General features: G+C 39.1%; 1 protein-coding gene across 3 annotated transcripts in view; it reads left to right on the top strand.

The window, feature by feature from the left end:
- The window catches only part of Chn1 (chimerin 1), a 150726-nt gene that overhangs the window by 52003 nt on the left and 85952 nt on the right, over positions 1-12771 (top strand). For all 3 annotated transcript variants that reach the window (XM_034495622.2, XM_076928912.1, XM_076928911.1), the window contains 2 exons: positions 2225-2256; positions 5617-5730. In XM_034495622.2, coding sequence (XP_034351513.1) covers positions 2225-2256; positions 5617-5730 — 146 coding nt within the window. The remainder of the gene's footprint in view (positions 1-2224; positions 2257-5616; positions 5731-12771) is intronic.

The following is a 12771-nucleotide window of genomic DNA, read 5'->3' as shown; positions in this document are numbered from 1 at the left end:
TGTAGTATGAATTTAGGAAACAAATGTAGAATGTTGTTACCATAATTCTACAATGGGGAGAATTTGAAGATGCCTCAGAGATTTGGTATATACTGGGCTAGATTAAGGTGTTCTTTTGAGGATGCATGACATTGTCACTGAAACAGATTTCCTGCTATGTTGGCAATAAATATTTCAAATTTGTGAGAAACAGTACTAGATCTGGAGGACCAGGGAATAGGAAATCCAGACTTGGCAGCCAGGCTTGTTGCAGAACCACAGATCACTTTGCAGGCTTTGACGTTGCTTTGGGAAGTGTCACTCAACCTGAATCAAGTGAGACATCATCAAACAGGCAGAAGGAGGACCTCTTTGGCTCTGCATAAAAATTCCAGTATTAACTTGATCTCTACCCCTTGAACAGGCAATATCTTGAATAACAAATCTAGCTTCCGTGGTCCTCAGTTTCTTTCTGTTCCTTACAGTGCAGCAGCCTTGCTATTTAGTACTCATCCAAAAGAAATGAAGGAAGACATAACTGTGCTCTCAATGCTCATTGCCGTATTAGTCACAATGGCCAGGATAGTCTAGTCAGTGAATGAGTGGGTAAAGAAAACGCATTTATATACATGATGAAATACTGTATTTCATGACAATACAGTCTTTAAAAGAAGCAAGTCCTATTATTTGCACTATTGTGGATGAACCTGAAGGATATTATAGTAAGTGAAATAAGCCAGGCCCAGAAAGTCAAACACTTATAATCTCACTCTGTAGAATATAAAACGTTCAGTTCAAGTGCAGACAGTAGTTATTTGATGCTGCGGTGGTTGGTGACTGGAAAGGTGTTGGTTAATGAATATAACATTTCCATTAAAACAGGAATACTTCAAGAGTACAGATTTTAAATCTGTGAGATAATGAATGTTAATTATTTTAATCGCTCCACAGTGAACACATATGATGTTATAAATCATAATACACACAGGTGTTAATTATACAACATATATGCTTTCATCAATTAAAACTTTATCATGAAAAACAAGTTAAAAACTGGAAATGATAAGATTCTTTTACAAAGTCAGAGTAGAATCATTATTACCTTATTGTGGAGACTAAATGATCTTTAAATATAATTAAAACATAGCAAATAGCAGGATTCCTTAGAACCTAGATTACCTCATAGGAAAAGGCCTTTCCATTGCTGTGGTTTTGTGGCTAGAGCTAGGTTGTTGTTCAGAAACCCACTTAAATATCATCTCAAAATGGCCTTTTCTGACCACCAACCTATAGCTATTAGTCTCCTGTTACTGCCTTTAGTACCATTTGCTACTCCTGTATTTTCTGGTGTTCTTATCACTTAAAAAACAGACAACAGCAAAACCAATATTATTGTGTGTTTCTCATCCTTACAACGTATTTTCAAAATAGAATAATTTTGGTTTTAATTCAGTGTTATGTCCCCTGCACATAAAAAATAGATAAGGAGCTGGCAAGATGGCTCAGAGGATAAAGGCACTTGCAGCCATGCCTGATGACCTGAGTTCAATTCCTAACATCCACATGGTGGAAGGAGAGAACCACCTTCTGCAGGTTGTCCTCTTGACTTCCACTTCTCCTGATGGGGCATGGACACCCCTCCCATGTCCACAAACACAAATAATAGAAACAATTTTCTTTAAAAAATTTTTCTTCAGTATTTCTTGAAGGAATTGGGTAGATCTCTATCTTCCTGTCTGCCCAGAAGGAGACCCTCAGAATCTATGCTTACAGATGAGTTGCATGCTGTGAAATGCTGTAGGAGGAGAAGCTGGCAGGAGGAGACCTGGTGGGAAGCAGAAAGTGATGCTATGTTATAATGTCTGTAACGAAATAGAGAATGGAGGATTGGGAAGGAAGAGGACTGGGGACGATGGGGAAGAGCCATAGTCTAATGTGACACTGTTGAGCACTAAGTTCTGTGGATATTTTACTCTTTGAATAATGTGATTAAGTATCTTTTCTTGTTCATTACTACCTAGAAACAAAACATAGTTCAACTGTTGACACGCACAGCATGGATGCAGAAACAGGTCTAGGAAAAAGAAATAATAAATCCAGTTAATTAATAAACTTAGAATCCATCTTCTGTCTATTAAAAGTGTTACGTAGATTCTTTTTCTTGGTATGTGCTTTAGTTTAGTGTTGAGTTAAATTTTGTGCATTTTAATTTCATAAATATTCATTGTTCTTTCTTTTCCTATAGGTAGAAAACAGACCAAAGTATTATGGAAGAGAGTAAGTATGGATTATCAGAAAGTATCTCATAGATTGTCATATGTAAAAGATACAAGTAAATGCATGGTTTTGGTAAAAACACAGGATGAGAGAAATATTCTAGTTGGTGGAATTGAATTCTTTTTCTTTGATTACAGGTATAATTCTAACTGGTCTAAATTGGAAAATAAAGACAAGTATAAAAAGAAAATACTGTGATAACAAATGTGCAATAATGCTAAAAAAGCAAGCCATATAAATACATACTTCTAGATGGATGTCAAGAAAGTGTATATATTTATGTACTAAATATAATAAAACATACCTATAGATTCAGTAGGTATGGACAATTTATTTTATATTTACCCCCTTTCTAGTTTTCTGTATTATGTAGTATCAGACCAGAAAAAAAGGATTCATGTTATTCAGAGATATGTCAAAATTTTTTATGTACTACTTTCTGAAGATATTTTCCTAATGTTATTATTATTTTTTAATGTGCATTGGTGTTTTGCCTGCATGTATGTTTGATTGAGGATGTTGGATCACCTGGAACTGGAATTAAAAGCTGCCATATTGGTGCTGGGAATTGAAGCCAGGTCCTCTGGAAGAGCAGCCAGTGCTCTTAACCACTAAGCCATCTCTCCAGCCCCCTTCCTAACATAATCTATTTAAAGCAATGGATCACTATGAAGGCCAGCTTCCTTTTGTGTAAAATTATAGGCATGTGCCAATACATTAGTCTCCTCTCAGGTTTTATAAACATCTTGTCCATACAAGCTTGTAATTTGAGTTTTCTACTTAATGTTGATAATGAGCATTATAATACTTTTTTATTGGATATTTTATTTACATTTCAGAGTTATCCCCTTTCCCCATCCCATCCTCCCTCCTCCTGCTTCTATGAGGATGTGCCCCCACTCACCTACTCTCACCTTCCTGCCCTCGAATTCTCCCACACTGGGGCATCCAGCCTTCATGGGACCAAGGACCTCCAGTTGGGCAACAAACTATACCAAAAGTTATTCCAAATGCTGTTTTAGTGTTTAAGGTCTTAATTTTTCTGATTACTATGAAATAGAAATATAGCACTTTGAAGAAAAGAATAAAAAACATCTATAATCCGTATCACTCCCCAGATAAAAACTTTTGTTTTTCATTGGGGTAATATCAGATAACAATGTATATTGCAAATATTTCTAAATTACTTAAAATTCCAGGTGTGGGACAGGTAGTGATGGCACATGCCTTTAATTTCAGCACTCAGGAGGTAGAGGCAGGAGGGTCTCTGTGATTTCAAGGCTATCCTCATCTACAGAGCAAATTTCAGGACAGCCAAAAAACCCAGAGTGGATGGATGGATGGATGGATGGATTGACAGGCAGACGGATGGACACATACGCATGTGCGCACGCGCGCGCGCACAGTACCTGTGGGTTGAGATGAGGTAACTGCAGAGCTGAGGACCAGTGACCTTAAGGGTTCTTCAGTTGACCTTCTGATTGAGGCTCTCAGCAGGAATGCTGGACACAGGAGTGTATCCAATTTTAGACTGGAGATTTATGGATTAGGAGGCTTAATCTCTAATGCTAATGGTAATTTTGAGAAGCTTCTTACTGTACAGTTTTAAAGGGATACAATTATTGGATTAACTGGTATGAATTATTTTAAGGGTCTTTAAATTTTGTTGTCAAAGGGTCTTCCAAAATTTGAGTTTTATTGCTTTAAGATGATTGATTTTTTTAAAAAACAGCTACCATATTTGCCAGATTTATTCATTGATGGCACATATACTAATCTAATGAGGGCCTCACATCAGGGGTGGGTTACAGTCTTGCTTGCACCAGTTTCAGTGTATTGCCTGTGGACCTAGTTTTAAATGATTAAGAAGTTCATGGAAATGAAAAATTCAGGAGACCAATGAGAGCATTTCTGATTGATGTGATTTAAACATTATTGCCATGAACAATTTTAATACTGTTCAGAGACTAAGCCATACTCACAAGGAAAAACTTTAGAGAGTTGCCAATTACCCCAGCAAAATTCCTGGGTTATTAAGGCACCAATAAAGAGGGCCTTTAAATTTATTACAAAGTCAAGTGACTATTGTCCTTTTGTACTGTGGAAGCTGCAATGCTTCCTTAAGCAGTGAGGCAGCTGTGATGAGAGAAACTGTCTCCATGTTCTGCTGTGACCCCTGAGCCTTTGAGATAAATTTAACAGACAGATCACAGCATGGTTGATGTAGTGCAAACAAGGGCATCACTGGAGAAGTACTGACTACCCAGTGAATTGTCTGAATTTGTATATTAATATTTTATTATTTATTTACTTTTTTAGTAATTTAAAATGCCCTTAGGGACATTGCAGGCCATTTAGGGGAGAAATGATTTTTAGAAAATATACTTTGTCCCTTAGGAGAATGAATGGGAGATAGGCTAGATTGTGATAAGATTTGTGTGTGGTGTGATATCACATTAAGTCTCCTCTTTAGGTGAAACTCTGTCTCCCTGTAAAGGAGTTTGCTGGGCCTCAGCTTCTTTTGAATGGTTTGTCTTTATGTGGATAAGGGGAGCTCAGATGTGCTGTCAGATGGGAGAACACACTAAAGCAGCGCATTCAGATGGCATGACCATGGCTCATGGTCTTTGATAGTCTTTGAGTTCCTAAAAGAATCTGGTGTGTGAGTTTACAAATGGTAAATCATCATACACATCCAAATGATTCCATGTTTTAGATGTCTGCCACCACTCTCATTTTTATTTTCTCAGTGTTTTATATCAGGTTGTTGTAGATGAATCTTTGCATAAAGGATTTATTTATTATTTGTGTTTATTCTTCCTTTTTTCTTTGTTAATGAAAGATAGATTTGGGCAGGAAGCGAAGGCAAGTGCTGCACTGTTTGCTTGTGGTTTGAATATTGAGTGATGCACAATATGCACGTCCCTGGGTGATCATGCTAAATAAAGACAACCCAGGGCCCTGGAAAGTTGCCAGCATGGACGTCCAGCTCGAAGTTTGGATCATAGCACCAAATGGGAAAAAGAAAAGATACATTTCTGTGTAGTATTTTTTAGCAAGCCTATATGGTCAAATGGCCACATGAGAAAGCATGGTCCTCTTGGGTGAGGTTTGAGGGTTCTGCCTTAGATGGATATGGATTTTGGTTCTGGGTTGGGAACTAGACTCAGTAGCCATTTTGGCACTTTTCTTATCACAGAGAAGCTAGCCAGGAGCCAAGCCTAGAGACACAAGCACAGTTAAACCTGAGTGCTTTTCCTTGCACTGTGGCTGAGAACAACAGATGAGGGCAGGGGGTGCTTGTACTGTTATATTGAAAAACATGAGAAGCTGTGTCTCTGAACTGGCCTTATTCTGTAGGTTTCATGGAATGATCTCTAGAGAAGAGACTGACCAGCTCCTGAGCGTGGCTGAGGGGAGCTACCTCATCCGTGAGAGCCAGCGGCAGCCAGGAACGTACACTTTGGCTTTAAGGTTGGTCATAGATATGCAATTATAAGTGTACTGTATTTTAAACCCTCTTAATAGAGGGCTTTAAAATATAAAGACATCCAGCATGTAATTGAATTGGTTCTTATTTTCTTGGGGCCTAATTACCATTTTAATAGCTTTGAGAACCTTTAAAAATTCCCATGAATGGTAACCCTTGGTGATTAAGGATTCAGATATGTTTGTCAGTCCCTTGCTCTCTATCTTGCTGTGTCAGCTTCCCTCTATTCTTGAATAAGGAAAGATACTAAATCAGTTCTTTGTAACTGATGAACCTACAGCCAATGTCATTTCTTAAGTAGAATTTTGGTTGAAGTAGCTTTTCTTGAGAGCTCGTGGTTCTTTACAATTCAACTTCACATAATGTTTTGACTGTTCTTAGCTGACAATGTGGTACCAAGAAACAAGCATTTCTATTAGCACTGCACTCAAACCAATCATAAGAATGGAAATAGTAGCATACCTGTCCACTGGGCTTACCTGTGCCGGGCTGCTGAGTGCACTTAATCTTCAAGACAACTCGATATCATCATCATCATTATTATTATTACTGTTTTTTTTTTTTTTTTTTTTTTTTTTTTAATTTACTGTTGAAGAAACAGAAGGCTTGAAGGAGGTTGATTAACATGGCCAACCAAGGTCACACATACAAGTTGTGCTAGCATTTTAAGCCAGTGAGGCTTAGAGTGTGCTTTTAAACACTGTGCTTCCACTTGTCCAAAGACAGAATTATTGTTTGTCTTTGTCCATCTCCTCATGGGTTGTTTCACACTGGTCTCATCTTTGAAAAGACTAAAAAGCAGCTGTAACTTCCAAAGGAAGTGGTGAAGAAATGATAGAACACAGAGAGCATAGAACGCTGTCAGTGCTTAAGACAGCTAGCCAGACTCCTTCTCCATTGCTTCTGTCTCTGTGAGTGAGCATGGGATCCATTCTCAGCCATAGATGAGAATCAGTTAACCTTCCTCATAACCTGACTGGTTCAGTTCAGTGTCATATCACAATGAGTTCTGGGGCCGTTGTATTCTGGGAAAGGATCACAGCATTTGTAGAACTTTGCCTTTTGTTACAAATTGTGATGTATAAATCCCTCTTCAATTACTTAGATGTGTTGCTCATTTTAATTGTGGTATATAGGGAAAAATGTCTACTTTGGTAACTCAAATATCTTTGTTATTTTACTACCAATTTTACTAGAAGACTGATTTGGGGAAACTCACAGAATTACTTGAAGGTTTTTTTTTTTAACTTTTCCTAGCTTTTGGTTTTGTTTCTGCTTTTCGGGTGGCCTCAAACACAGGGCCTGTGCATGTTGGAGACATCCTTCAGCTCTATCCAAAGTCCTTAAAGGCAGTTTATTTGTCTTTCTAGTCTTTTAAGTTTCTACCGGAATCCTGCTTTTCCCATTTGTGGCAGTCATGTGATTGTCTAGGATAAGTGAGCCTTGAGGAACAGCCAGTGGATCGGAATAACTCAGGAGGAGGAAGAGCAAAACCCTGCTCTCTTGACTGCTGTTTTCTATTTTCCCAAGATCTGGTGTAAGTTCTAAGACTTGAGTAACTTGAGCTCAGGCTCAGCTTGTCTTCAGGTGCAGTCATTGTGTAGTTCTCCCCTCCTCAGCCATCAGCCTGGAGCACTGTGGCTTTAGTGTGGAGTAACAGGCTCCTCCCCCTCCTCACCTTCTGGGCCTGTTGTTCTGCTTATCCCCATCCACCTGGCACAGTGAGCTGAGGTTAGAGAATGGGTGAGTATCAGTTTGAAGGAAGTGTTTTCCACTTACAGGTCTGTGAGGACCTATAGTCTATCTTTTGTTATTGAAAATCACCACAGGATTGTTAACTGGAAAGAAATATGGAGAAAAGAAAGGCACAGGTGAGGATAGGAAGAGGAATTTATGCATGTATATTGTGAATAATTTATGCATGAAATATAACATAGTTCTTCCATTTTAAACCAGATATATGGCAGGAGAATGCTAAGAAGAATATGAAATAGACATTGTCTTGAAGTGTGTACTTTAATTATGATCTCAAACTTCCAGGTCAGCTGGTAATTCTCCCAGTTTATATCAGTTTGTGTTTTTAACATGATGTGCAATCCATTTGTGGTAAACAGCTTGTCTACTTCATAGCCATCTGTGTTCATTGTGCATTTGTTGTCTTGGCCAGCGGCTGTCTATAAAGGAATACATTTTGAACCTCAGGGACTTAAGTAGATACATCAAGACCAGTATGTCCAAAGCCAAGATCATTGCTTCCTCTCAGTATCCTATAACATCTCTACCCCTTACTATCCTATAACATCTCCACCCCTTACTATCCTATGACATCTCTACCCCTTACTATCCTATAACATCTCCACCCCTTACTATCCTATAACATCTCCATCCCTTACTATCCTATGACATCTGCATCCCTTACTATCCTATAACATCTCCACCCCTTACTATCCTATGACATCTCCATCCTTTACTATCCTATGACATCTGCATCCCTACTATCCTATGACATCTGCATCCCTTACTATCCTATAACATCTGCATCCCTTACTATCCTATAACATCTCCATCCCTTACTATCCTATGACATCTGCATCCCTTACTACCCTATGACATCTGCATCCCTTACTATCCTATAACATCTGCATCCCTTACTATCCTATAACATCTCCATCCCTTACTATCCTATGACATCTGCATCCCTTACTATCCTATAACATCTGCATCCCTTACTACCCTATGACATCTGCATCCCTTACTATCCTATAACATCTGCATCCCTTACTATCCTATGACATCTGCATCCCTTACTATCCTATAACATCTCCACCCTTTACTATCCTATGACATCTCCATCCCTTACTATCCTATGACATCTGCATCCCTACTATCCTATGACATCTGCATCCCTTACTATCCTATAACATCTGCATCCCTTACTATCCTATAACATCTGCATCCCTTACTATCCTATAACATCTGCATCCCTTACTATCCTATGACATCTGCATCCCTTACTATCCTATAACATCTGCATCCCTTACTATCCTATAACATCTGCATCCCTTACTATCCTATGACATCTGCATCCCTTACTATCCTATGACATCTGCATCCCTTACTATCCTATGACATCTGCATCCCTTACTATCCTATAACATCTGCATCCCTTACTATCCTATGACATCTCCATCCCTTACTATCCTATAACATCTCCACCCCTTACTATCCTATAACATCTCCATCCCTTACTATCCTATGACATCTGCATCCCTTACTATCCTATGACATCTGCATCCCTTACTATCCTATAACATCTCCACCCCTTACTATCCTATGACATCTCCACCCCTTACTATCCTATAACATCTGCATCCCTTACTATCCTATGACATCTGCATCCCTTACTATCCTATGACATCTGCATCCCTTACTATCCTATGACATCTGCATCCCTTACTATCCTATGACATCTGCATCCCTTACTATCCTATGACATCTGCATCCCTTACTATCCTATGACATCTGCATCCCTTACTATCCTATAACATCTGCATCCCTTACTACCCTATGACATCTGCATCCCTTACTATCCTATAACATCTGCATCCCTTACTACCCTATGACATCTGCATCCCTTACTATCCTATGACATCTCCATCCCTTACTATCCTATAATATCTCCATCCCTTACTATCCTATAACATCTCCATCCCTTACTATCCTATAACATCTGAATCCCTTACTATCCTATGACATCTGCATCCCTTACTATCCTATAACATCTGCATCCCTTACTATCCTATAACATCTGCATCCCTTACTATCCTATAACATCTGCATCCCTTACTATCCTATGACATCTGCATCCCTTACTATCCTATGACATCTGCATCCCTTACTATCCTATGACATCTGCATCCCTTACTATCCTATGACATCTGCATCCCTTACTATCCTATAACATCTGCATCCCTTACTATCCTATAACATCTGCATCCCTTACTATCCTATAACATCTGCATCCCTTACTATCCTATGACATCTGCATCCCTTACTATCCTATGACATCTGCATCCCTTACTATCCTATGACATCTGCATCCCTTACTATCCTATGACATCTGCATCCCTTACTATCCTATGACATCTGCATCCCTTACTATCCTATGACATCTGCATCCCTTACTATCCTATGACATCTGCATCCCTTACTATCCTATAACATCTCCACCCCTTACTATCCTATAACATCTCCATCCCTTACTATCCTATGACATCTGCATCCCTTACTATCCTATGACATCTGCATCCCTTACTATCCTATAACATCTCCATCCCTTACTATCCTATGACATCTGCATCCCTTACTATCCTATAACATCTCCACCCTTTACTATCCTATGACATCTCCATCCCTTACTATCCTATGACATCTGCATCCCTACTATCCTATGACATCTGCATCCCTTACTATCCTATAACATCTGCATCCCTTACTATCCTATAACATCTCCATCCCTTACTATCCTATGACATCTGCATCCCTTACTATCCTATGACATCTGCATCCCTTACTATCCTATGACATCTGCATCCCTTACTATCCTATAACATCTGCATCCCTTACTATCCTATGACATCTCCATCCCTTACTATCCTATAACATCTCCACCCCTTACTATCCTATAACATCTCCATCCCTTACTATCCTATGACATCTGCATCCCTTACTATCCTATAACATCTCCACCCCTTACTATCCTATGACATCTCCACCCCTTACTATCCTATAACATCTGCATCCCTTACTATCCTATGACATCTGCATCCCTTACTATCCTATGACATCTGCATCCCTTACTATCCTATAACATCTGCATCCCTTACTATCCTATGACATCTGCATCCCTTACTATCCTATGACATCTGCATCCCTTACTATCCTATGACATCTGCATCCCTTACTATCCTATAACATCTGCATCCCTTACTATCCTATGACATCTGCATCCCTTACTATCCTATAACATCTGCATCCCTTACTACCCTATGACATCTGCATCCCTTACTATCCTATGACATCTCCATCCCTTACTATCCTATAATATCTCCATCCCTTACTATCCTATAACATCTCCATCCCTTACTATCCTATAACATCTGCATCCCTTACTATCCTATGACATCTGCATCCCTTACTATCCTATAACATCTGCATCCCTTACTATCCTATAACATCTGCATCCCTTACTATCCTATAACATCTGCATCCCTTACTATCCTATGACATCTGCATCCCTTACTATCCTATGACATCTGCATCCCTTACTATCCTATGACATCTGCATCCCTTACTATCCTATGACATCTGCATCCCTTACTATCCTATAACATCTGCATCCCTTACTACCCTATGACATCTGCATCCCTTACTATCCTATAACATCTGCATCCCTTACTACCCTATGACATCTGCATCCCTTACTATCCTATAACATCTCCATCCCTTACTATCCTATAATATCTCCATCCCTTACTATCCTATAACATCTCCATCCCTTACTATCCTATGACATCTGCATCCCTTACTATCCTATGACATCTGCATCCCTTACTATCCTATAACATCTGCATCCCTTACTATCCTATGACATCTGCATCCCTTACTACCCTATGACATCTGCATCCCTTACTATCCTATAATCTGCATCCTATGACTTATCTATCCATCTCATCCCTTACTATCCTATGACATCTGCTACTCCTATACTATCTGCTATCCCTTACTATCCTATAACATCTGATCCCTTACTATCCTGCATCTATCCTTCCTATGACTTACTCCTCTGCATATTACTATCATCTACATCTATACTATCCTATATCTATCTCCATATTACTATCCTATATCTATCCTATATCCCTATACATCTCCTATTACACATTACTATCCTATGACATCTCACTCATCCTCTAACACTTATTATCCTATGATCCCTTACTATCCTATCATCTGCATCTTCTCTATCCTTACTATCTGCATATTTACTATCCATGACATCTGCATCCCTTACTATCCTATGACATCTGCATCTGCATCTATCCTATACATATCCTTATGATCTATACATCTGCATCCTTACTTACTATCTGCATCCTACTGCATCCCTTACTATCCTATAACATCTCCACCCCCTTACTACCCTATGACATCTGCATCCCTTACTATCCTATAACATCTGCATCCCTTACTACCCTATGACATCTGCATCCCTTACTATCCTATGACATCTCCATCCCTTACTATCCTATGACATCTGCATCCCTTACTATCCTATGACATCTGCATCCCTTACTATCCTATAACATCTCCACCCCTTACTATCCTATAACATCTCCATCCCTTACTATCCTATAACATCTCCATCCCTTACTATCCTATGACATCTGCATCCCTTACTATCCTATGACATCTGCATCCCTTACTATCCTATGACATCTGCATCCCTTACTATCCTATAACATCTCCATCCCTTACTATCCTATGACATCTGCATCCCTTACTATCCTATAACATCTGCATCCCTTACTATCCTATGACATCTGCATCCCTTACTATCCTATGACATCTGCATCCCTTATGACATCTACATCCTTTACTATCCTATGACATCTGCATCCCTTACTATCCTATAACATCTGCATCCCTTACTATCCTATGACATCTGCATCCCTTACTATCCTATAACATCTGCATCCCTTACTATCCTATAACATCTCCATCCTTTACTATCCTATGACATCTGCATCCCTTACTATCCTATAACATCTCCATCCCTTACTATCCTATGACATCTGCATCCTTTACTATCCTATGACATCTGCATCCCTTACTATCCTATAACATCTGCATCCCTTACTATCCTATAACATCTGCATCCCTTACTATCCTATGACATCTCCACCCCTTACTATCCTATAACATCATCTCCATCCCTTACTATCCTATAACATCATCTCCATCCC

Source organism: Arvicanthis niloticus, chromosome 2 (genome assembly GCF_011762505.2).
Source record: "Arvicanthis niloticus isolate mArvNil1 chromosome 2, mArvNil1.pat.X, whole genome shotgun sequence".
NCBI lineage: Eukaryota > Metazoa > Chordata > Mammalia > Rodentia > Muridae > Arvicanthis > Arvicanthis niloticus.
The sequence above is the reverse complement of the archived record's forward strand: the minus strand, read 5'-3'. Positions and strand labels throughout refer to the sequence as shown.